Source organism: Callorhinus ursinus, unplaced genomic scaffold (genome assembly GCF_003265705.2).
Source record: "Callorhinus ursinus isolate GAN/ISIS: 27379988/994484 unplaced genomic scaffold, GSC_fseal_2.0 scaffold66, whole genome shotgun sequence".
Taxonomy (NCBI): domain Eukaryota; kingdom Metazoa; phylum Chordata; class Mammalia; order Carnivora; family Otariidae; genus Callorhinus; species Callorhinus ursinus.
In genome coordinates, this window is record NW_027397128.1 from 6,982,170 (window position 1) to 7,007,516 (window position 25,347).

At 56.7% G+C, this 25,347-nt stretch overlaps 1 protein-coding gene across 10 annotated transcripts; it reads left to right on the top strand.

The window, feature by feature from the left end:
* Positions 1-1,883: 1,883 nt before the first annotated feature.
* On the top strand, positions 1,884-24,000 carry MED12 (mediator complex subunit 12). Of its 10 annotated transcripts, none has more exons than XM_073885882.1 (46): positions 1,884-2,155; positions 2,689-2,793; positions 3,001-3,192; positions 3,329-3,488; positions 4,042-4,223; positions 4,414-4,524; positions 4,649-4,903; positions 5,253-5,399; positions 5,793-5,892; positions 6,017-6,153; positions 6,371-6,502; positions 7,067-7,193; positions 7,650-7,879; positions 8,244-8,324; positions 8,454-8,624; positions 8,827-8,971; positions 9,138-9,188; positions 9,521-9,639; positions 9,837-9,980; positions 10,449-10,612; positions 10,838-10,969; positions 11,397-11,624; positions 11,800-11,944; positions 12,147-12,267; positions 12,660-12,761; positions 12,884-12,997; positions 13,249-13,424; positions 13,605-13,784; positions 14,870-14,941; positions 15,293-15,534; positions 15,705-15,866; positions 16,350-16,461; positions 16,628-16,717; positions 17,240-17,349; positions 17,519-17,654; positions 17,937-18,098; positions 19,195-19,569; positions 19,779-19,929; positions 20,085-20,287; positions 20,454-20,531; positions 20,633-20,687; positions 20,763-20,850; positions 22,671-22,901; positions 23,099-23,216; positions 23,401-23,482; positions 23,715-24,000. In XM_073885882.1, the coding sequence occupies exons 1-46, from the start codon at positions 2,057-2,059 to the stop codon at positions 23,756-23,758; spliced, it is 6,561 nt and encodes a 2,186-aa protein (XP_073741983.1). In that variant the 5' UTR covers positions 1,884-2,056; the 3' UTR covers positions 23,759-24,000. The 10 variants fall into 10 exon arrangements, with proteins under 10 accessions (XP_073741983.1, XP_073741987.1, XP_073741979.1 ...); XM_073885886.1 differs by having other exon boundaries at positions 1,885-2,155; positions 15,401-15,534; XM_073885878.1 differs by having other exon boundaries at positions 1,885-2,155; positions 20,633-20,850; positions 22,671-22,902; positions 23,103-23,216.
* Positions 24,001-25,347: the final 1,347 nt, after the last annotated feature.

The following is a 25,347-nucleotide window of genomic DNA, read 5'->3' on the forward strand; positions in this document are numbered from 1 at the left end:
TCTTTCCTTTTGTCTTTCTTTCTTTCTTTTCTTTCTTTCTTTCTTTCTTTTTCTTTCTTTCTTTCTTTTTCTTCCTTCCTTCCTTCCTTTCTTCTTTCTTTCTTTCTCTCTTTCTCTCTTTCTCTCTTTCTTTCTATGGGGGCTGCAGAGAGAATTTTAAGTTGGCTCTACCCCCAGCACAGAGTCCCCCGCGTGGCTTGATCTCAGGACCCTGAGATCATGACCTGAGCCAAAATCAAGAGTCAGATGCTCAACTGACTGAGCCACCCAAGTGTCCCCTGGCCTCACTTTCTTTCCTTCTTTCTTTTCTTTCTTTCTTTCTTTCTTTTTCTTTCTTTCTTTCTTTCTTTCTTTCTTTCTTTCTTTCTTTCTTTCTTTTCTTTTTTCTTCCTTTCTTTCTTCCTTTCTTCCTTTCTTTCTTCCTTTCTTTCAAATATTTTATTTCTTTATTTGAGAGAGAGGGAGAGCAAGAGTGGGCGGGAGGGGGGAGAGGGGGAAGGGGCAGAGGGAGAAGAAGACTCCCCGCTGAGCAGGGAGCCCAACTCAGGGCCCGATCCCAGGACCCTGAGATCAAGACCTGAGCCAAAAGCAGATGCTTAACCTACTGAGCCACCCAGGTGCCCCTGACCTTCCTTTCCGAAGGCCCAGGCTCTCTAACCTACGTTCTTCATCTTACTGCCAGATTTGTCTTCCCCCAAACACAGAGCTGATTGGTGACACTTTGTAGAAATTGTTTATTCAGCAGACATTTATTGAGCCTTAAATATGTGCCAGGTGCTGTGCTTACGTTCTAACCCACCCTAATGTTCTGTGGGTTACAATTTCTTAGGGTTAGCTCAAATGTTACCTTCTCCAATATGTTTTCCTCTCCCCAATCAGAATTAATTTGTCTTCCCATTGTGATTCAATAGCATTTTGTTAGTGTTATTTTTGCTATTTGCTATTTTATTAGTTTTTGTTATTTACTGTTATCTGTTACTCTTATTATAGCACTCCATCTTTTCTCTAAAGAGCAATCTGCCATCATAGAAAGGCCCAAGAGTCCAGAAAAAAATCTTAACCTCAGCTCTGTTTCTCAGTACCTGAATGACATCGGGCAAGTAAGTGAACTTTCACTCTTTGAAAATCAGCTTCCTCATCCACAAAATGGAGACAATTATAATCTCGAACTCATGGGACTGTTTGCAGGTTAAAGGAGATGCTGTCTGGAAAGCATCTGACACAGTAGGTGCCTCTTTCTCAAGCTGGAGTTCAGGAACACTTAGGGGATACATTGTTGACCTTTAGGGGCTCTAAGAATTTCCCTGGAAAGTATGTAACATTTCGTTTGCTTCTGTAACTTTCCTGGGAAGGCCCATAGCGCCCATCAGCATCTTAAAGGGGCTGCGAATCAAAAAAGGTTAAGAACCTCAGGGCCAGACCATAAAGACCTTGAGGGATTAGAGCTGGCCTTTCAGGGGTTTAATAGGTGCTTTCTTATGCAGACAGTTTCTAATCTTCACAACAGCCCTTTGAAGGAGGTAACAGTACACCCATTTTTCAGATGCAGAAACTCAGAATGGAAGAAGTGGTTTAGGGTAAAAGGCAGAGTTCCTAACCGAGGCAAATACCCTTGAGCACCGATTCCAGGCCGAGAACCGAGCGAGGCACTGGGGACCCGGTTTCAGCTTAGAGCTCGGCGCCGCGGCTGCCTCCCGCCTCGCGGGGTCGCACCCCCCGCCTCCCCCGGGCACCCCGGACCGCTCGAGGACGTTTCGCAGATACTTGGGGAGTGAGATCCGTCTTCAGCCGCGCGGGCCCGAAAGCTCCGCGGCCGCGGAGCTCCGCCCCACGCCGGGCTGGGCCCCGCCCCCGCTGCGGTCGGTATTGTCCGACGGTTCCCGGCGTCCCTCGGTTCCCCTCGGTAGTTTCCGGCAACGATCGAGAGTTTCTAACGTGCCCCTTGTTGTCTCTCGGCTGCCGTCCTCGCAACCGCCGCCCCCCTTTTCGGTTCCCTCTCCCCCTCCCCCCCTCAGCCGGCCCCGGCTGGCGCCTCTGGCGCTACGGGCTGGGCAAGATGGCGGCCTTCGGGATCTTGAGCTACGAACACCGGCCCCTGAAGCGGCCGCGGCTGGGCCCTCCCGATGTGTACCCTCAAGATCCCAAACAGAAGGAGGTGCGTTCAAAAATCGGGGCTCCCAAGGGGCCTGAGGCAAGGGATCGGCAGAGGAGGAAGCATTGATGGTTTGGGGAGGGGGGGCGGGGCGGTTTGGTGGGAGCCAAAGTCCCAAAAGGGTAAGAGTAAAGTGGGCTGGTGTCCGAGAGTGGGACCTGGGGGCGGGGGGCTCCCGGGTGTGAATAGGGAATGATGTAGGGGCCACGCTGGAGGCGCCCCCCCTCCACACACACACACACACACACCTCAGAAAGTTGTCGAGGCAGCTTGGTGAGCTACGGCTGCTTGCAAGCTTGCAAGGAAGAGTGATGTTGAGCGAGCGCTGGCTGATTGGAAATCTTAGTGACTGTGGGGGTGAGGGTGGGGTCCAAATGAATATAAGGGCCTAGCTTTAAATAACAATCTGTTCTACTCAGAATCCTCCTCCAACCTCCCCCCCCGTTTGTTCCCTTCTCTTCTCCTGCCCTCCTCCCCCACCACCACCACCTCCAGGGGAGGGGGGGGAAAGCTAAAATATCGTTTTTCTGCCTCAGGATGAACTGACGGCCTTGAATGTAAAACAAGGTTTCAATAACCAGCCTGCTGTCTCTGGGGATGAACATGGCAGTGCCAAGAACGTCAACTTCAATCCTGCCAAGGTGAGACAACCCTGCCAGGCTAAAGGAAAAGCCTGGAAGAATCTGAGAAGGAGCAAAGGCCCTGGGTTGGGCAGACCTAAAGGGACAACCTGAATGGCTGAGTTTTCCGTCATAACCTAATGCTACCACATTGGTATTAGCCCATCAGAGGCATGACCACCTCTCTGCCTCTTCTTCCCATCCTGAGGGGTAGTTTTCTTCCCTCAGATCAGTTCCAACTTCAGCAGCATTATTGCAGAGAAGTTACGTTGTAACACCCTCCCTGACACTGGTCGAAGAAAGCCCCAAGTGAACCAGAAGGACAACTTCTGGCTGGTGACTGCACGATCCCAGAGTGCCATTAACACCTGGTTCACTGACCTGGCTGGCACCAAGCCACTCACGCAACTAGCCAAAAAGGTGAGGTGCTCGTTCCTGGTCTCCAGGCCAAGGTGGGGAGCATGGGTGTGAAGTACTCTCCTATCCCCAGATTAAGCTACGTGGGTGCCAGCTTGTAGGGGTGATAGAGGTCTCATTATTTGTGATGTCCGTCCAGGTCCCCATTTTCAGTAAAAAGGAAGAAGTGTTTGGGTACTTAGCCAAATACACAGTGCCTGTGATGCGGGCCGCCTGGCTCATTAAGATGACCTGTGCCTACTATGCAGCAATCAGTGAGACCAAGGTGAAGAAGAGACATGTCATTGACCCCTTCATGGGTGAGTAACTCCTCATACCAGGGGTCCCACCACTGATCGCATCAAGGAGTGATGACAGAGAGACCCTTGGACTTATTCTCCTTCCTCGTCTGTATTCCTTGCTTCTGCATGTGTCTTGCATTCACTCCGTTGGTAAACATTGAGTGTCTTCAGTATCTACTGTGTGCATGTACCGGGCTGTCAAGGGGACTGGTCCCTTTTTCCCGCCCTTGGGATGCTTGTAATCTGCTAGGGATGCTAAGGCATATGTACGAATCACGTAATTAGAGAAAGTATGTGTACGCATGTTTACGTGTGTGTGTGTGTGTGTGTGTGTGTGTGTGTCTCAAAAGAGAAAGTGAAAGGTTTTCTGAGACTTCAGTGGACAGAAAGATTACTTTCTTTGGGGGACACCCGGGAAGGCTTTGAGCAGGTGTTATTATAGGACCAGAGCCTGAGAGGATGAATAGGGTTTAGAAGTATGGTGACTGGGGGTGTGGGCGTGGGGCGGGGACAGAAGATGTTCTAAGCAGAGGGACGGTGTGAAATAGTCCTCTCTCCACCTTTCTCCTAGAATGGACTCAGATCATCACCAAATACTTATGGGAGCAGCTGCAAAAGATGGCTGAGTACTACCGGCCAGGGCCTGCAGGCAGCGGGGGCTGTGGGTCCACTATAGGGCCCTTGCCCCATGACGTAGAGGTGGCAATCCGGCAGTGGGACTACAACGAGAAGCTGGCCATGTTCATGTTTCAGGTAGGAAGAAGGGCATGTCACGTGGCACCTCGGTGGAGCGTGGTGTCACATTCTGCCAGGACAGGACAGGACAGAATCTGCCTGCCAGCTTGCTCCAGCTGCGGTTCTCTTCCTCCTTCCATTTACTTTATCTGCCTTATTAATAGTCTCCGGGGAAACTAATAACTCTTCCCGCCCCTTGGACCCATAGGATGGAATGCTGGACAGACATGAGTTCCTGACCTGGGTCCTTGAGTGTTTTGAGAAAATCCGCCCTGGAGAGGATGAATTGCTTAAACTGCTGCTGCCCCTGCTGCTTCGAGTAAGACCTAGGATTTGGCGGGGGTGGGAGGTGGGGTTGTCTAGGGAGGATCTGGGGAGGAATAAGACGTGAGTGCCCTGTCCCTCGGGGAGACCTGGGGCTTTTGATGGGCATGTCTTCACAGTACTCGGGGGAATTCGTTCAGTCTGCGTACCTCTCCCGCCGCCTTGCCTACTTCTGTACCCGGAGACTGGCCTTGCAACTGGATGGCGTGAGCAGTCACTCATCTCACGTTATGTCTGCTCAGTCGACAAGCACACTGCCCGCCACCCCTGCTCCTCAGCCCCCAACCAGCAGCGCACCCTCTACGCCCTTTAGCGACCTGCTGATGTGCCCTCAGCACCGGCCCCTGGTTTTTGGCCTCAGCTGTATCCTTCAGGTAGGTACCAGGTGGGCCCAAGGAAGCATGAAGAAGCATCGCGAGACAACTTGGATGCCCGTCCTGGAGAATGGGGGTGATTCTCAGTGGGAGGTGGGAGCAGGCACTGAGTACTTGCTTGGAGATTGTTGCTTCTCGTTCCTGGGACGTTAGTTCCTTTCCAGGACTGAATGGTAGGCCCAGAGCCTTTTAGGAGAGGGGATGAGGGGAGGGGCTTAGAGACGGAGAGGTGCTACGCCAGGGACTCAGAATAACGCTGGACCAGAAAGCTCAAGCTGGGGTCTTGTAATGGGGTTCTAGAGAGGTAGCCATGGGAACTGAGCCTGACTTAGCTCTTCCTGTCTGGCAGACCATCCTCCTATGCTGCCCTAGTGCCCTGGTTTGGCACTACTCGCTGACTGATAGCCGCATAAAGACTGGCTCACCACTTGACCACCTGCCTATTGCCCCCTCCAACCTGCCCATGCCAGAGGGCAACAGTGCCTTTACTCAGCAGGTAAGTCCCACCAGGAGCCAGCCTGGTGGCCTCTGGATCGAGATGGGAAGCTGGGTTGCTCTTTCAGAAGTAGTGACTTAGAGGGGCGCCTGGGTGGCTCAGTCGGTTATGCGTCTGTCTTTGGTTCAGGTCATGATCACAGGGTTCCTTCATCGAGCCCCACACCGGGCACCCTGCTCAGCAAGGAGTCTGCTTCTCCCTCTCCCTCTGCCTCTCCCCCCGGCTCATGCTCTCTCCCTCTCCCTCTCTCTGTCAAATAAGTAAATAAAATCTTAAAAAAAAAAAAAAAGAAATAGTGCCTTGGAGTCTGGTACTGTCCTTTGCGCCTAGGCCCTGGCCTTCTGTACACCTTGGTGCATCTTTAATCAAAGCCCTCCTTTTCCCATACTGCAGGTCCGTGCAAAGTTGCGCGAGATTGAGCAGCAGATCAAGGAGCGAGGACAGGCGGTTGAGGTTCGCTGGTCTTTCGATAAGTGCCAGGAAGCCACTGCAGGTGGGTGCCAGAGGACAGAGAGTAAGAAGGATGTTCGAGGAAGGGATGGTAAGGACCTAGCAACCTGAGAGTCGGAACACGTTGGGCCTCTTGTTAAGTCCCCTTTACCGCTTTTCCTCCCAAGGCTTCACCATTGGACGGGTGCTCCATACTTTGGAAGTGTTGGACAGCCACAGTTTTGAGCGCTCTGACTTCAGCAACTCTCTCGACTCCCTTTGTAACCGAATCTTTGGGTTGGGCCCTAGCAAGGATGGGCACGAGGTAAGCAAGAAGGGGAACAGAAGGAGCAAAACACGTGGCAAGAGCAACAGTATGCCTGAGGGGAAGGCATGGCGAGGCACAGACCCCGGGGATGTGTGAAGAGATGATCTTCCTGGGCGTGGGATGTTTTAAGATGGGGCCCGGTCTTGAAAAAATTGGAGCTCGGTACTCTATCCCCAACGCTACCCTGCTCACCCCGTCTTCCTTTGGTCTCCAGATCTCCTCGGATGACGACGCTGTAGTATCATTACTGTGTGAATGGGCTGTCAGCTGCAAGCGTTCTGGTCGGCATCGTGCTATGGTGGTAGCGAAGCTGCTGGAGAAGAGACAGGCCGAGATTGAGGCCGAGGTCAGGGGGCAGAGATAAGAGAACGCGGTTGGCCGATGGGGCAGTGGCATCTGGGGCTGGAGACAGATGGAGCTGAGTAGCGGAACCCAAGTTCAAGTTGTGAGAATACAGAAGGGGTACGGAACCGAAAGGGAAAGTTGAGGACCTAAGGCAACAGTAGGAAGGAGTAGATGGATCTTGGAGTTAGGGAAGCGGGCAGGGCTTCAGTTGGGAGGCGGTAAAGAAAACGGAGGTCAGTGGGGCGCCTGGGTGTCTCAGTCAGTAAGCGTCTGCCTTCGGCTCAGGTCATGATCCCAGGGTCATGGGATCGAGCCCCACCTCGGGCTCCCTGCCCAGTGGGGGGCCTGCTTCTCCCTCTGCCTGCCACTCCCCCTGCTTGTGCGCACTCTTGCTCTGTGTCAGATAAATAGTTTTTTTAAAAAAAAAGAAAACGGAGGTCAAAGCAGGGATGGAGGCGAAGAGCTTGGGGGTGGAGGTGAAACGGGTGGCAGTTCAAGCATTGTGCGTGGAGAGGTGAAGAAGCAGGGCAAAACCGATGTTAGGGTTTCTTCTCTCGTCTTACAGCGTTGTGGAGAATCAGAAGCCGCAGATGAGAAGGGTTCCATTGCCTCTGGCTCCCTTTCTGCTCCCAGTGCTCCCATTTTCCAGGATGTCCTCCTGCAGTTTCTGGATACCCAGGCTCCCATGCTGAGTATGGACCCCTGCCACCCTCCGCTTACCTCTGCCTAGACTCAGTTACCCACCGCTGTCGCTGGGAAGCATAGTGAAGGGCCTTCTGGTGTCTCGTTCTGTCTTGGGCTTTGTGCAGACTGGGTTTTGGGTATGATTCTAGCCTCTGATCATCTTACGGTTGAGCAGAATAAAGGAATAAAAAGAAGGATAAAAACAAGACCTCACGCCGGAAGCATTTGCACACACAGAGAGCCTCAAGGATGCTCTCTTCCTTTCCGAGATGGTGTGTGGGGCAGGAGGGGGGGGGGCGGCAAAACAACCACACTTCGTCCCGCAGCGGTTTGGTGGGGGGGTCGCTCCTTGTCTAGCCTACCTCAGGTACTCTAGGAGCACTGCGCCTCAGGTGTGCTTCCCTCCCTTGCTGCCCGTGGCTTGTGCTCTCCCTAAGCCCTCTTTTCTCATTCCCTCCATGCAGCGGACCCCCGAAGTGAGAGTGAGCGAGTGGAGTTCTTTAACCTGGTCCTGCTCTTCTGTGAACTGATTCGACACGATGTTTTCTCCCACAACATGTACACTTGCACCCTCATCTCCCGGGGGGACCTCGCCTTTGGAGCTCCTGGCCCCCGGCCTCCGTCTCCTTTTGACGACCCTGCTGATGACTCGGAGCGCAAGGAGGCTGAGGGCAGCAGCAGTAGCAAGCTGGAGGTGAGCGGGCTTTGTCTTGCCCTCGCTGTCTCCTTCAGACGGCCCCATCTTCCTGGCTCGCAGAGTCCTCTGGGTACCCCTTCCCTAATAAGGAGAGTGGTATTGGCTCGGTGCTCCGGGGCCGGCCCAGCCCTGTCACATCCGAGGTCGGCATTTGCTCCTCGCAGTGGGGTGAGGTGTTCCGATCCCCCACTTTGAAGCTGAAGGGAATGAGGCGCGAGGTAGGTACGTGACCTGTCAAAGCTCGACTCCAGATCCGGTGCTTTGCCCAATACGGTCTCCTCCCTCCAGCTTCGACCTTTCCAGGTGGTGGGGAGCAACTCCCTGGGGCTAAAGCCACTTGGCTTATGTTCTGTGTCCTCAGGACCCAGGGCTCTCGGAGTCGATGGACATTGACCCTAGTTCCAGTGTGCTCTTCGAGGACATGGAGAAGCCTGATTTCTCAGTAAGTCAGATCCCGGTGTGGAAGAATCCAGCTCCCAAGGTCCTCCCATTATGCCTCTTTGGGGAATTTCTTTGTGCCCCTGACCCCCTTTTCACCCTCTAAATGTTCTGCCCTTTCGCCTTTTCTTAGTTGTTCTCCCCTACTATGCCCTGTGAGGGGAAGGGCAGTCCATCCCCCGAGAAACCAGATGTTGAGAAGGAGGTGAAGCCCCCACCCAAGGAGAAGATAGAAGGGACCCTTGGGGTTCTTTATGACCAGCCGCGGCATGTGCAGTATGCCACGCACTTTCCCATCCCCCAGGTACTGTTCCGCGAGCTCCTCAAGACCTCGGTTTTGGGCCGAGGTTTCTGTCCAAGGACTGTGCTGAGGGGTTGGAGCTGTTCTTGCGGGTGTGGCACGCTGGGAAGGGCTTGAGCCCTGGGATGCTGAGGGGCATGGAGCATGCTTTTGAGAGGAGGGAGCGAGACCCGGGCCGGAGTCTGATGGTGCTGCTGGGATGCAGGAGGAGTCATGCAGCCATGAGTGCAACCAGCGGTTGGTCGTACTGTTTGGGGTGGGAAAGCAGCGAGATGATGCCCGCCATGCCATCAAGAAAATTACCAAGGATATCCTGAAGGTTCTGAACCGCAAGGGGACAGCGGAAACTGGTGGGTTTGAGGCTCCTGAAACAGACCTCCCCCTAGGAGTGCCCTAGTCAGTGTCCCCTTCCCCAGCACAGGGAACCCCCAGTCATGTCCCCATGTCCTGTCTCTTGGAGTCTCCTGAGAGCTCTAGTCCTTTTGAAACTTCCCCCCTCATTCCCCCCCTCTGCAGACCAGCTTGCTCCTATTGTGCCTCTGAATCCTGGAGACCTGACATTCTTAGGTACCTCACAGTAAGCCCCATACTGCCCGCCCTCCCCCCTCCCCTCCCTCGACCTAGCACCTCCCTGTATGTATTCCTCTAAGGTCCACGTAGTCTGTGGTCCTCCAAACCTTTGCTTCACTGACCCCTTCCCTTCATCCCTCCCCCCCCCCTCCTCGACCCTCCCTTCCCTTCTCCCTTTCTCCCTCCCACCCTTCCTCCCTGCCTTCCTTCCCCGGTCCCTCCCTCCCTCCCCCCCAACCCATAGCCTTCTCTCCATACCCCCCTCCTGACCCCTCAGTCAACTAGTTCTCTTCCCCATCCCGACTGCTCCCTTTCCACTGTCCCCTTAGGTGGGGAGGACGGGCAGAAGCGGCGACGCAACCGGCCTGAAGCCTTCCCCACTGCTGAGGATATCTTTGCTAAGTTCCAGCACCTTTCACATTATGACCAGCACCAGGTCACAGCTCAGGTGTGGGCCTAAGTCCTGTCCCTTCCCCAGCGTTCTGCCGTCCTGCCCTGTTTTCCTTTCCTCCTTATCTTTTTTTTCTCCCCCCCCCCCCCGGCAGGCTAAGCCTCCCGGTCTCATCCCTGTCCACCATCCTCCTTTTCTTCCCTGGTTTGTCCTGCCTCTCTCCACTCCCGTCTCACTCCCACTGCCCTTATCAGGTCTCCCGGAATGTTCTGGAGCAGATCACGAGCTTTGCCCTTGGCATGTCATACCACTTGCCTCTGGTGCAGCATGTGCAGTTCATCTTCGACCTCATGGAATATTCCCTCAGCATCAGTGGCCTCATCGACTTTGCCATTCAGGTGAGGAAGTTGGGGAAATGAGGGTGGAGGAAGGCATTTGTGCTGTATAGGGTCACGAGGTCGAGACTTGGGGCTCAAGCCCGTGTCCCGGGCTGCTTGGGCTGGGCAGGAAGGCTAGCCCAGTGGGGGCCAGAGGGTCAAGTGGAACACGAGCTAAGAAGGCCAGACTAGAGGCTCACGTGCTCCACAGGGAGGCCCAAGAGATAGATGAGAGCGCTGGGTACGGACTGTGCTCCCGCTGTGGAGTTCATAGAATTGTATCCTAGAGACGGGTTAGATCGTCAACGTGGCTTGTGGCATTAATAGAATAAAGGACGGTGGCGTATGGCAACAGGGCCCTTCTAGACTGAGGCGGCGCCAGCGGGAAGGGGCTCGGGCCTGCCTCGCGGGAAGGGGGGTTATATAGAACACGCGGGCCTTTTCTCATGTCTCACCTCCCCCGCCCAACACACACGCTCGCTCTGCTAGCTCCTGAATGAACTGAGCGTAGTCGAGGCCGAGCTGCTCCTCAAGTCCTCGGACCTGGTGGGCAGCTACACTACCAGCCTGTGCCTGTGCATCGTGGCCGTCCTGAGGCACTACCACGCCTGCCTCATCCTCAACCAGGACCAGATGGCCCAGGTCTTTGAGGGGTAAGCAGGGGCTGCGGAATAAGCGGACGGCACGGGACTCCGGCGAATGCCGGGGGAAGTGGGCCCCTGAAGGACACCGGGGGTTCTCACCGTGGGAAAGAGCCTGCCATTTGGGTGGGAAGGGGAGACTAGTGCCAAGAGTCATAAGTCTGTGTCTGGGGACCTCTGTGCCTTGGCCCACGCATGGCACCCACTGACTGTCTCGACCTTGGCCCCTCGGGACAGGCTGTGTGGCGTAGTGAAGCATGGGATGAACCGGTCGGACGGCTCCTCTGCGGAACGCTGTATCCTTGCTTATCTCTATGATCTGTACACCTCCTGTAGCCATTTAAAGAGCAAATTTGGGGAGCTCTTCAGGTGAGAGAGGTGGGAGGTACGGGTAGAGAGTGGGACCTCGGCCCATCTCCTTCCCATTACCACTCAACTCAGGAGCAGAGCACAGCCCAGGACCCTGTTGTCTCTGCCTGGCCATCTGGGAGCTCTGGCCTTCGTGTGTTCTTGGTTCCAGAGAGTAGGCCTGCCTGCTTCTCTTCCTCATCAGCTTGGCCTCCAGCCCATCTCTACAGGGGCCCACACTCCTCCTCCTCCTCCCGGCCTCCAGAGGCCCCCGCGCCTTGTTCTCATTGGGTCCCTGTCCCGCCCACTCTGCTTGGTCCCATCTCCCTTTCCCTTGTCCCAAGGTCCCCGGGGCCTCCCTTTTTTTCTCCTCTCCCCCTTCCCAACCACTCCTCCGCCTCACCAGATCCTCTCCAACACTACCATGTCCCTTTTCCCACCCCTGCAGCGACTTCTGCTCCAAGGTGAAAAACACCATCTACTGCAACGTGGAGCCCTCAGAATCCAACATGCGCTGGGCGCCCGAGTTCATGATTGACACTCTGGAGAACCCCGCAGCTCACACCTTCACCTACACGGGGCTAGGCAAGAGTCTTAGTGAGAACCCCGCTAACCGCTACAGCTTTGTCTGCAATGCCCTTATGCACGTCTGTGTGGGGCACCATGATCCCGATAGGTATGGGGCGTACTGAGTGGGGAACGGGCACCACGCTCCTGCCTGAGTTTGGGAGGGATGAGATGCCCGGGAGGTACGGCAACCTTGGTTATTTTTGGGGTGGAGATGAGAAGTTAATGAGTCTGAGGTTTTGTGGAACGAGGTTTTTCCTGAGGGCGCTTGTACTTCTCCCCAGGGTGAATGACATCGCCATCCTGTGTGCGGAGCTGACCGGCTACTGCAAGTCACTGAGCGCCGAGTGGCTGGGGGTCCTGAAGGCCTTGTGCTGCTCCTCTAACAATGGCACTTGTGGCTTCAACGACCTTCTTTGCAATGTAGATGTGAGACTTGGGCCGGGGTCCTGCTGGGCCATGGGGTGGTTCCCAGGGCCCAGGGGTGGGGGGTGGGGGTGGGGTGGGGCAGGGGCTGGTCCTGGTGGTCGAGGTAGCAGGACAGAGGCCCGTGGAGCGAGGGCCTGCCGCTTTGCGTTGGCAGCCTCTTTGCACACTGAGGCAGGGATGTCTTGTCTGCTTTTTCCTCCAGGTCAGTGACCTGTCTTTTCACGACTCCCTGGCTACTTTTGTTGCCATCCTCATCGCTCGGCAGTGTCTGCTCCTCGAGGACCTGATTCGCTGTGCCGCCATCCCTTCGCTCCTTAATGCCGGTGAACCGCCAATCCATAACCCCTCAAACTTCTGGACCCCAAGTTTGACTAGACACCCGATGGCCACACTCTCACTGTTCAGTGCGGGGCTCCCCGGTACCGCCAGAGGCCAGTCTGGTGGCGTGCCTCGGGCTGGGAGCGGCCTCTTTCTAACCTGGCGTTGACCGCCCCAATTTTTCCTGTCTTTCTGTGTTTTGACCCTCTGAGGGACTCCCCTCGCCCTGCAAGGCAGTTGGCTGCCCCACCTCTCCTCCAGCATTATCTTGCCATTTCTCCTTTTCCCTGACCTCGCTGTCCCTTGCAGCCCTTCGCCACCCACAAACCCACATACAGCCTCCTTTGGTCCTGTCCAATTTGCTTCCTTTTCCTTTTTTTTTTTTTTTTTTTTTCAGCTTGCAGTGAACAGGACTCTGAGCCGGGGGCCCGGCTTACCTGTCGCATCCTCCTCCACCTTTTCAAGACACCTCAGCTCAATCCTTGCCAGTCGGATGGAAGTAAGTGACCCCGATGTGAGCCAGCCAGCAGTAGAAAGTGTGGCTGACCCCTTCCCCACCCCACCCCACCCGGCGCCCGCCGTTTCTACTTTTGCTTCCCCTGACTTCAGCTCCCTCCCCAGACAAGCCTACAGTAGGAATCCGTTCCTCCTGTGACCGCCACCTGCTGGCTGCCTCCCAGAACCGCATAGTGGATGGAGCTGTGTTTGCTGTTCTCAAGGCTGTGTTTGTCCTTGGTATGGGGGTAGGAAGGGAGTGGTGCCAGAAGTGTGTGTGGGGTGGAGTGCCGGCTAAACTACAAGGGACAGTCTTTCTCCCTCCCGAAGGTGGTCTCTCTGACCTCTGGGGAGGAGAGGAGGGAGGGAAGTATATTTCTGTCCCGTAGGGCAGGATTTAGGGAGTTGCTGCCTCTGTGGGTCTGGGCTGGGTCTCTTCACTGTGTTCAGATCTCACTCTGCCCTCCCTATCTCCCGCCCGTGAACCACAGGGGATGCGGAACTGAAGGGTTCCGGCTTCACTGTGACAGGAGGAACAGAAGAACTTCCAGAGGAGGAGGGAGGGGGTGGCAGTGGCGGTCGGAGGCAGGGTGGCCGCAACATCTCTGTGGAGACAGCCAGTCTGGATGTCTATGCCAAGTACGTGCTACGCAGCATCTGCCAACAGGTCAGTCTCACCTTCCCCCCACACCTCCTAAATGCCTTTATATAATATAGTCCTGTTTCCAGCCACGATCACGCCACCTTCCTCCTATACATCATGTCGCTCATCAATCCCCAGCCCATCCCCCTTATTCCTTACTCCCCTCACTGGTTGCCCCAGTGCCCTGATGATCAGCTTCCTCAGGAATGGGTAGGAGAGCGTTGCCTTAAATCACTGTGTGAGGACAGCAACGACCTGCAAGACCCAGTGTTGAGTAGCGCCCAGGCCCAGCGCCTCATGCAGCTCATCTGCTACCCATATCGATTGCTGGACAATGAGGATGGGGAAAACCCCCAGCGGCAGCGCATTAAGCGCATTCTCCAGGTAGGCCACGGTGATGGAGGTCTTGGAGGAAGCGGGGCGGGGGGGGGGGGGGGGCGCCCAGGCCCGGGGTGAAACAATGGGGACCCTGAGAGAAAAAGAGGGGGGTGGTCAAGTAGGAAGACGGACAAGGACGTGGGCGAAAGGTGGTGAGAGAAACAGCGCTGGTAGGTTTAAAAGTCAAGCCAACATGGTCTAGACCCTAGAGTCAACTGTTGGGTGAGGGCACGGCTATCGGGAGTGGGACTGTAGCTTATCAGTGGGAGGCACAACCTCTGGGAAACCTAGGTTGGGGCCTTGCTTGTTTGGCGTTTGCTCCTGGCCCAGTAACGAACAGCGGGACTACCGAATAGCTCCCAGCTACTGAGCGTCTGCTTCGTGCTGAGTGTTGCGCTCAGCACTCTGTGTACGTCTCCTCATTTAATCTGTCCAACCCCGTAAAGTAGGTGGGGGTGTCTGTGTTTGACCAACAAGGACTCCAGGCCTTGAAGAGCTTAAGTAATTTGCCCAAGGTCACACAGCTAGTAAGTTTAGAGTCAGCGTGTGAACCCAGGCAGGCCCCTGCCCTCCCCCCACTCCCTGCTTCGCCATGCTGCTGCAGACATTCGGGTAACTGGAGGGAGGGTGGAGAAAGAAAGCCATTAGGAAGAGGTACAGGAATGAGGTCTCTTCAGCCCGGAGGAGGTAATGTCACAGAGAGATTAACTCACAGAGTAGCCTTCAGGTCCGTGAAGGACTTTGAGCAGCTGGTTTCAAACAGGAGAAGCAGGCTTCGACTTTAACATCAAGGATTTAGGGTAGGCGTTAAGGAGAACGTCCCCTTGCGAAGGAATGTGAGGCTCTGGAACAGGAGACTGGGGAAAGGTGAAGTTTGCCTGAACCACTTTTAAAATAGGGTAGATTTTTCAACCATTTGGGGTCATGTCGGTGGAGTCTTGCCTAAAGCGAGAGACACGGAGGTTCCTTTCAGACCTGTAGTCATAGGTGTTTCAAGGTTGTGAGAGATCAGGAACTGGCCTTGGGGTGGTAAGTGGCTGGGGGCGGGGGACATGATGATGACGAGCTTGGGGGCGGCATCTCTATCACAGAACTTGGACCAGTGGACCATGCGCCAGTCTTCTTTGGAGCTGCAGCTCATGATCAAGCAGACCCCTAACAATGTGAGTGGTGCCCGGCCCTCTCTTTCCCATACTCATTTCCAGCTCCATGCCTCAGGAGGGCGGGTCACCATAGAAGAACCTGCGTCCTCCCTTCAGGTTCTTGAGCTGAGAGAGATAAGAGAGGATGGGAAGATGGCAGACGTGTGGGGCTGAGGAATAGGGAGGTGGGCCAGGAGTGTTGGGGCTCTGTGGCTTGAGGGAAGATTGGCGGCGGCAGCCGAGGCTGTTTCTGTGTTCACAACGGTAAGGAGCTGTGTGAGGAGAAGACAGTGGGGAACTGGAGAAATAGGGAGGTGCTGGAGGACGCGGCTCCCAGCAGAGTTGTGTCTCTCCCCTCTCATTACCCTCCAGATGCCTTTCTCCACCCTCATCTCCTGTGACCCCTACCGTCTGTTTTCCTTCACCCCCAGTTACCTAGTTAGCACCCTATGTGCCTTTCATACCCCGCCCCCCACCCAGGAGATGAACTCCCTCTTAGAGAACATCGCCAAGGCCACAATCGAGGTTTTCCAACAGTCAGCGGAGACGGGGTCATCTTCTGGAAGCACTGCCAGCAACATGCCCAGCAGCAGCAAGACCAAGCCAGTGCTCAGGTTGGGTAGAAACGTGTTTGGACCCCTCCCCTTATGAGTTGCTCTTCTGCTAGTGTAAATGATTTCAGCCTCGCGGAGATGCTAGGCCTGTCCATCAGGCAAGGAGCAGAGGGATTGTTCTACCTTTGCCTGGCTCCTCTGGAACCCTGTGTACTCCATCTGTCCTCCAGCTCTCTAGAGCGCTCTGGTGTGTGGCTGGTGGCCCCCCTCATTGCTAAACTGCCCACCTCAGTCCAGGGGCATGTGTTAAAGGCGGCTGGGGAGGAACTGGAGAAGGGCCAGCACCTGGGTTCCTCTTCCCGCAAAGAACGGGACCGACAAAAGCAGAAGAGGTAAAGCGGCTGTGGGGGGACCAGGATTGAGGGGTAGAAGGGAGAGGTGGCAGGGCCGGGAAAGAAGAAAAGTTGGGACAGAGGGGTGGGGATAAAAAATTCACAGGAAAAAAAATCACAGGAAAGTGGAAAATCGGAGGTTAGGCGTGGGCACAGTTGAGCAAGAGGCTAGATCTTTTTTTTTTTCTTGTTAATTTTATTTATTTATTTGAGAGAGCGAGCATGCCCGTGGGCAGGGGGAGGGGTAGAGGGAGAAGCAGACTCCCCGCTGAGCAGGGAGCCCGATGCGGGGCTCGATCCCAGGACCCCGGGATCACGACCTGAGCCCAAGGCAGACGCTTAACCGACTGAGCCACGCAGGCGCCCCAAGAGGCTAGATCTTGAGGGAGTAGAGTCTGGGGCTTGGAATAATGAGGTTGGAAGCTGCCTGACTCGCATCCCATGGTCCCGTTCTTGTTTTTTTCCTCTTTCTCCCTTCTCTAGCATGTCCCTGTTGAGCCAGCAGCCGTTCTTATCCCTGGTGCTGACGTGTCTGAAAGGGCAGGACGAACAGCGTGAGGGCCTTCTCACCTCCCTCTACAGCCAGGTGCACCAGGTACAGGCCTCTGGGCCACCGAGCGGGGCCGGAGGGCAGAGACGGGTGCCCCCGAGGCCACTGCTTCCCCCAGAACCTTCGGTACTTTCCGGTCAGCACCTTGGGTGTTCGGGGATGGACATGAGAAGATGCCCCGAGCTGTGTGTTACGCTTGTTTCTATCTCAGATTGTGAATAACTGGCGTGACAACCAGTACTTGGATGACTGCAAACCAAAGCAGCTCATGCACGAGGCTCTCAAGCTGCGGCTCAACCTGGTGAGAGGGGGACCCGGGGAGAAGAAAGATGTGGGTGGGACTAGAACCGTGCCACAGAGAAGCCCGTGCCCACCCCCCCCACCCCCACCCCGCGGGCCGGGGCGGGTGGGGGGCCGAGACGGAGGGCCCAATTTCCACTGGTCTTCAAGTACGGACCCGGCTCTCCTCCACAAGATGCAGGACCTAAAAGTGGTTGAGGGCCTGGATCCTTGCAGAGACCCTGCCTCAGTATCCTAGATTCTGGCTGGGCCCTCGGAGCCCTAGAAACCTGCCGTGGAACATTGAGTGGAATCCTGGACATCCCTTAGTCCAGCTCCCATCAGTTCCTAATTCAGGAAACCGAGGCCCAGAGGTGCCAAGAATTAAGTCATTGGCCTGGAATCACATAGTAGATCATGGGTCCGACTGGCGCGTGGCCTGAGCTGTGCGAGGCGGCAGCCAGGCCGGGTTCTACCGTAAGCTTTCCCAAGCTGCTAGACTTGGCCCCCGAGCCATCTGACGGGCTCGTTGTGGCCGTGGCAGGTCGGGGGCATGTTTGACACGGTGCAGCGCAGCACCCAGCAGACCACCGAGTGGGCCATGCTCCTCCTGGAGATCATCATCAGCGGCACCGTCGACATGCAGTCCAACAAGTAAAGCACCCCCACTCCTTCCTTTCTGTTTTGTACCCGAGAGGAACCCCCTCCCCCACACTGGGTGCGCAACCCCCTGTGGCTGGCGTGGCCCCACCCTGAGGCCGGCGTCTGTCCTAGCCTCTTTCCTCTCTGGTTTCCCCCCCCCGCCCCGGGCTCCTCCTTGCAGCGAGCTCTTCACCACCGTGCTCGACATGCTCAGCGTGCTCATCAACGGGACCCTGGCCGCGGACATGTCTAGCATCTCTCAGGGCAGCATGGAGGAGAATAAGCGCGCCTACATGAACTTGGTGAAGAAGCTGCGGGTGAGCAGAGGAGGCGAGGGCGTGGCTCGGGGGGGCGGCGGGGGGGGGCACCGGCCCCTCTGCTCCCTCTCCCCTGACCTTGCTCATGCTGTCCAGCCTCAGGGACTTCGTTCCGGCCAGAGCTGCCTCCCCTCCCCGTCCACGTCCACTTCTTCTTTGATTTTGTACAGTGAGGGTTTACCGAGTGTCGTCTTCGTGCCCGGTTCTCTGCTGTCCCCTGAGACTTCCCATCCCTCCTTTGCTGTGTCCTTGAACCCTTGCCCCATCTTCCTGTGCCCGCAGAAAGAGCTGGGGGAGCGCCAGTCAGACAGTCTGGAAAAAGTTCTCCAGCTGCTGCCACTGCCCAAGCCGACCCGAGATGTCATCACATGTGAGCCGCAGGGCTCCCTCATTGACACCAAGGGCAACAAGATTGCAGGCTTCGATTCCATCTTCAAGAAGGAGGCACGTCCCCTTTCCTTCCCATCCCCCGTTCCTATCAAGGCACCGATCCCCCCCCCCCCCCCCCCCCCCCCTTCCCCCCCCGGGCCCCCCCCCCCCCCCCCGACCCACCCAGCTTTTCCCCCCTTTGGGCAGGAACTTTCTCTGCATGAACCTTGTGGCTACGACAGGGCTCAGCAGGCCGGGGAACCCATGGGGCTCTGCTGGTGAGAGCCGTCTCTGGGGTGTGGAGCTGATCGCTGAACTTTTTTTTTTTTTACATTTCGGCTCCCCATCTTGGGAGTCTCATCCTTTTTCCTTGGTCTGTCCTTCCACCTCTCCCCACCTCTCCCCACCTTCCCCCACCCACACCCACCTTCGAACAGACCACCCGGTTCTCAGCACCCTGTCCTCCTCCACCCTGGCCGGTACCCCACCCATCTGTTTGGCTGACTGCTGGATCTCTGTTACCCCCGCATTCCTCTGCCCCAGCGCACCCATCTCTACGAAGCTTTCTCTGCGCTTTGTCTCTGTCAGCTGCCGTATTTGTTGAGTAACCCGAGTCACTGTGGAGAGCGGAGGGAGGGGAGGGAAAAGACCAGGCCGAGTCTAAGATCTAGAGTCCAACCCAGTCGTGCATACGTTGTCTTCACTTTGCCTGGCCCATCTGTCTGTCTGCTGAATCTCTCTCTCTCTCTCTGCCTGACTCTCACTTGGCCTTTCTCTGTGTCTCTCCGCTGGCCTCTTTGTCTCTGTCTTCCTGTTTTTCTCGCTCGCTCTGTGTCTGTCCCCCTCTCTGTGTCTTTGCCGGTCTTCAGTCTCTCCCCACCTTCCTGTTTCTGTCTGTGTCTGTCTCTGCTCCCCCTGCCCGTCACCTTCTCCCCTCTGAACCGTGTCTGCTCTGTGTGTATGTGTGGCGGCATGCACGTGTGTTCGCGTCCGTCTGTCTCCCTCTCACCGTCTCCCTGGAACCTACCCGGGCCTGGTTTTTGTTTTTTCTTTTCTTTTTCTTTTCTTGCCAACAGCTCCTTCCCCCCACCCCCACCCCCAACAAGTCCTCGAGGTCTGTCTTCTGTTTTCCCAATCTCAGCGGCTCACTGCATCTCGTTTTCTGGAGCAGGGTCTGCAGGTTTCCACCAAACAAAAGATCTCTCCCTGGGATCTTTTTGAGGGCTTGAAGCCATCTGCACCACTCTCTTGGGGCTGGTTTGGAACAGTCCGGGTCGACCGGCGAGTGGCCCGAGGAGAGGAACAACAGAGGTTGCTGCTCTATCACACGCACCTGCGGCCCCGGCCCCGGGCCTATTACCTGGAACCGCTCCCGCTGCCCCCGGAAGATGAGGAGCCCCCTGCTCCCACCCTGCTAGAGCCCGAGAAAAAGGCTCCAGAGCCCCCGAAAACTGACAAACCTGGGGCCGCTCCACCCAGTACTGAGGAGCGCAAGAAGAAGTCCACCAAGGGCAAGAAACGCAGCCAGCCAGCCACCAAGACAGAGGTCAGTGTTGCCCCCAGCACCCCCCCCCCCGCCCCATGATTCTGTGCGGTCTCTGGTTTCCGGGGGAGGGGGTGGGGAAAAGGTACCGTTTGGATTACAAGAATGAGCCACATAGGTCTGGCTCCTCTGCAGCCCTTGTAGCCCACCTCACTGCAGCGCACCCCACCGAGCTACAGTCCGCTCACCTTCCTCCTCCGCTCTTCACACAGGACTATGGAATGGGCCCGGGAAGGAGTGGCCCCTATGGCGTGACGGTGCCTCCAGACCTCCTGCACCATACTAACCCCAGTTCCATATCCCATCTTAGCTACAGGCAGGGCTCCATAGGCCTGTACACCCAGAACCAGCCACTACCTGCAGGTGAGAGCCCGCCCCCAGGAAGGAGAGTTACCTGAACGTCCCTCCTGCCCGAGGGCCGATGCCCCATCTCTGAGGATCTGTGGATGAGGGGGACGCTGAGCAGGGATGGGGGGTGGGAGGGGGACAAGGAGAGGTCAGCCCGCTCCCCTTTCCAGGGGGCCCTCGCGTGGACTCGTACCGCCCCGTGCGGTTACCGATGCAGAAGCTGCCCACCCGACCACCTTACCCTGGAGTGCTGCCCACGACCATGACTGGAGTCATGGGACTAGAACCTTCCTACAAGACCTCTGTGTACCGACAGCAGCAGCCCGCGGTGCCCCAAGGACAGCGCCTTCGCCAACAGCTCCAGGCAAAGATAGTGAGAGGGGCAGTAGGGAGGGCCGTCAGGGAGAGGGGCTCTGGAGGGTCACGGGACTGAGGAGACACTTGGGATCCTCGCAAGGACTTGAAGAGCGGGAGATGTGAGAACCGGGATGGCAGAAAGCGTTTTCCCGAGTTTGAGTTTGTCTCCTTTTTCCCTCTAGCAGAGTCAGGGGATGTTGGGACAGTCATCTGTCCATCAGATGACTCCCAGCTCTTCCTACGGTTTGCAGACCTCCCAGGTGAGGGCACGAGAGGGTGAGAATTGGTGGGGGGCGGGGGCAGCTTGAGGCCAGCTGCCCTGCACAGCCTCGGCCCTGACCCCCTCTGTCCTCCTCTCCAGGGCTATACTCCTTATGTTTCTCATGTGGGATTGCAGCAACACACAGGCCCCGCAGGTACCATGGTGCCCCCCAGCTACTCCAGCCAGCCTTACCAGAGCACCCACCCTTCTACCAATCCTACTCTTGTAGATCCTACTCGCCACCTGCAACAGCGGCCCAGTGGCTATGTGCACCAGCAGGCCCCAACCTACGGACATGGGCTGGCCTCCACTCAAAGGTACCCAAGGCATCTGGGGGGCTGTGAAGACACGCTGGGCTGCGAGGGCGCATCTGGTGGGGGAAAACCCGTGCCAGGAGGTGATGGCACTAGTCAGAACTTTTGGAGAGGTGAAGAACGCTTAGCTGGCCGCAAAATGCCAGAGCTGGGAGGGACCCCGGTGACCGGTAGTCTTCCGTCCGCTTGTCTGACGTTTCTTCGAGGCCCAGGGAGGGGAAAATCCCTCCTACAGCTACGCTAAGGAAAGCGCTGGGGTTCTTTTTTTTTTTTCTTTAAAGATTTTTATTTATTTCTTTGACAGAGAGATAGAGTACAGGTAGGCAGAGCGGCAGGCAGAGGCAGAGGGAGAAGCAGACTCCCCGCTGAGCAGGGAGCCCGATGCGGGGCCCGATCCCAGCACCCTGGGATCATGACCTGAGCCGAAGGCAGACACTTAACGACTGAGCCACCCAGGTGCCCCAAGAGCCGGGGTTCTTAGATGTACCGTGTGGTAAGGAGTCATCCAGCCGGTCGTAGAGCAGTTGCACGCTGGAGCGGACTAGCCACCGAGCCGTCCTACCATGCCGAATGCTAGTCAGGCCTCCGTAAGACTCGGGAACCATGTCTTGAGGCTCTGCAGTTTAGGTTTCAGAACGCTGGGGAGTGAACCAGAGGAAAAGCCTTTCCTTAGACGTATGGGTCAGCTGCTAATTGTGTGGCCAGCACTACACTAGCACGGGGTAGGGTGAGGAGAGATTTTAGAAAATACGGAGTCCCCCGCCACAGAGGATTTTTCGTCCGGTTGGGGAGATGAAGAGACTTACACAGAAAAACATTTAAAGAACAGGGTGAGGAGAGGTACAATCAGGTGTGCAGTTGTGCACCATGAAGTAAATGGGAATTCAGAAAAAGTATGGGATGATGTCATCGTGGGCCTGAGTCAGCAGAGGAAGTTTCCCGAAGGAGGTGAGATTTGAGGTGGCCTTCGAAGGATAGCTGTAATTTGAATTTGTGGAGTGGAGGATGAGAGAGGGGAGTCCGGGTAGACGACGTAGCGTGAATGAAGACGTAGGGACCAGAGGGAGGAGGGTGACTGGTGGGGGGCGGGGGGGGAGAAGAGCGTGGACAGCAGCGTGTAAAATTCACCCCGGGGCAGTAGCCGGAGACAGGCCAGGGATGGGCGGGCTGGCACGGGGCTTTGAGCACTCGGTGCAGAGTTGAGACACAGCCCCACAAAGAGCTCTTTTGATCAGGAAAGCCATGTATGGCGAGTTGACATGTTGACAGATGAATATGGGGTGCAGGGATAAGGGTGCGTGGGGAAGGAGACGGAAGACTTGAGACAGAGGGTCCGGCCGGGAGCTAGCCTGTGGCTGTGCCCTACGTGGGAAGGCGGAAGAGCGGGAGAACTCCGTGAAATGTTCCCCGGGGACCACCACCCCCAACAGCAGAAAGCACCTCAGTGGGTGTTCCTAGAACGCCTCTCCTGTGCTAAGACTCGTTTTCGTTCTCGTAAGAGCAAAACGGCGAAAACAGGATTGGAAGATGCCTCGCCATGAAGGTTATGAGCCACTAAAACGGGGTGTCGTCTTTGCCCCTTATTCCCCAACCGAGAAATCTGTCAGAACCCAGAAGGGCCCTTCTGGTTATAGTGCCAGGAGGGATGAGTGAAGCGACTTGTCCAGGTTTCCTTCAGGTCAGGGACCGGGGACCTCTCCTCCCCACCCCCCACGCCGCCCCCCTCCCCCCTCCTCCCTCCCTCCCCCACGCCCCCACCTCTCCACCCTCCCACCCCCACCCCGGGGGCCGTGCCTTGACCTTCGCACGGCTGGCCTTCGCAGGTTTTCCCAGCAGACCCTGCAGCAGGCACCCATGATAGGTGCCATGACCCCGCTGGGCGCGCAGGGCGTCCAGGCGGGCGGTGTGCGGTCGGCGTCCATCCTGCCTGAGCAGCAGCAGCAGCAACAGCAGCAGCAGCAGCAGCAGCAACAGCAGCAGCAGCAGCAACAGCAGCAGCAGCAGCAGCAGCAGCAGTACCACATCCGGCAGCAGCAGCAGCAGCAGATCCTGCGGGTGAGGCCCCAGGCCCTCTCACGGGACCCTGGTGTTTCTGGAGGGGTGGGCGCCAGCCCCGGGGAGCACCCCGTGGCGCACAGCAGGGGCCCCAGAAGTTCCTGCTCTCCGGGTGGCCGGTGGGAGCGTGGTGGGCGGGGGGCGGACGGGGCCCCTCCGTCGGGGCCACCGCGGCTGAGGCCCGGCGCCCTTGTCCGCAGCAGCAGCAGCAGCAGCAGCAACAACAACAGCAGCAACAGCAGCAGCAGGCGCACCAGCAGCAGCAGCAGCAGCAGGCGGCTCCCCCCCAAGCCCAGCCCCAGTCCCAGCCCCAGGTAGCTGCCGGGCCACAGCCCCTGGCTCAGGGACGGCTGCCCAGGTTGTGCACACAGCCAGCGAAGTGGGTTGGGCAGAGGTGGGAGGCACGGCACGGCACTCCAGAAAGGGGGTCAGGAGCCGAGGATGCGGAAGGAAGCAGAAAGTTCGGGGTCAGTGTTCCACTTCTGGTTTCCGCCTCAGTTCCAGCGCCAGGGGCTTCAGCAGACGCAGCAGCAGCAACAGACGGCAGCTTTGGTCCGGCAGCTCCAACAGCAGCTCTCCAGTAAGCCTGCCTTCCTGCCAGGGGAGAGCCCCCCGACCCAGGGGACTTCATGGTGGTGGGTGTGGCGGGGAGGTTGGCGGGGGGGGGGGGGGGCAGGGGGTTGTGTTGGGGGGGGGGGGGGGGGGGAAGCCTGGCATCCCATCCCTTCCCTTGGTGACCTGAATAGCCTTCCTCGTGCAAACCCACCTCCCTGCTTGGTCTGCCAGCCCTGATCATCTCTGGTTTTCCACAGATACCCAGCCACAGCCCAGCACCAACATATTTGGACGCTACTGAGCCACCTGGAAGAACCTGGAAGAACCGCTTGTGCACTGGATGTGGCCCCACCCTTTCCTCTTGATTCCCGGTCCCCTTCCCGGGCTAGCACCAGTAGTGGTTGGGGCTCTTCCCTCAGGCTCCGTTTTTAATAAGTTTTTAGTATTTTTGTTAATGTGAGGCATTGAGCTGTTGGGTTTTGTATATTATTTATATAGAGACCCCAGAGCTGTTGCACCCAATACACAGAGCTTCTTTGCAAAGGGAGTGTGTGAGTTCTGCATGGCCGGCAAGGGCGGGCTCTGGGCAGAGTGCTGGGGGCTGGACCAAGCAGGCAGAGCCTCCGTCCCCCTTCCGATCAACTCCCCTTAGTTTACCTTCCTTCCCCTCAGTTTCTAAATTACAGCTGGATTGCTACTCTTTCCTCTCCTCTCCAACCTGGCAACATTTTATACAGGTTTGGGCCGTTAGTTTCTTAAGAAGGGCAGCTTACCCTCTCCGCTAGATGTTGCGGGTTCCTTGTAGCTTCTCTCGACCAGGGATGTCTAGACCGCTGGGACGGGGGAGGGGCCGTGAGGCCGGAGGGGGAAAAGTCCGGGGAACCTGATTCTTCTCCCTGCCCATACCACACGCTGGGGCTTTGAACAGGCTTCCGGGTGGAGGGTGTGTCAGACACTGCCTCCCTTTTTTTTTTTTTTTGCCACCTCAAGTGCTCCCCGTCATGCACCAGGAGGCATCTTAAGAGAACTTTCCCTGAGAGTCACATTTCTGGGATGAAAACTGGCCCCCCATTGGCAAGTGCCCCCATCGAACTGGTGGTGGTGGAAGGACGGGTATGGTTCTAGGAGGAAGAGAGACCCCGTAAAAGAAAGGACCCCTTTTTTTCTCTCTCTCCGCTCTATTGCTGGAACCGTTGGTTTTCACATGACCCACCTTGGCAGTGACCCAGGATGAACTGTTGTTCCCTCCCAATTTACAGTAGAGAAAACTCCAAACTGTTGCTCCAGAGTCACATCTGGAACTGTGGCAGGGTCATTCGCGGCCCCTTTGCCTTCGGGTTTGGGGCCCTAGATCTAAGGCTACTCAGGAGAGCCAACTGGTTTACTACAAGGGAGTCTTCTGGTATGCCCAGCTGGGGCTGGAAGAGGACCAGCCTCAGCCTTGTGGGTGGGTGGAACCAGATGATTTGACAACTTCAGGGGAGCATCCAAGCCATAGTTGCACTGGGTCACTGGCAAGTGGCAAGTGTGCTGGTAAAACCAGGAGCACCGATCATCAATACCCAAGTTCTAAAAAATAAAAAAGAATAAATAAAACAGAATCCCGCTTCGAGGTCCATGGCGCCCTCGCTCATGTGCGACTCAGCAAGTTTCAGAGCCGTGTGCACAAGGAATGAAACTCCGGACATGGCCCGGGGAAGCCGTGACCGTGACCGAAGCTCGCTTCTGACCTGCTCTATCCTGACATAAACATTCTGAGGAACCGCAGGGTTAGGGGGCTCTGCTGGGGTAAGGGACACTCGGAGGGACTCGGGGTGGGGGGTAGGGGCTAAACAAACGGGACAGGTGCACTACAGAGGGCAACGTGAGACACAAAGACAGCGGGATCTG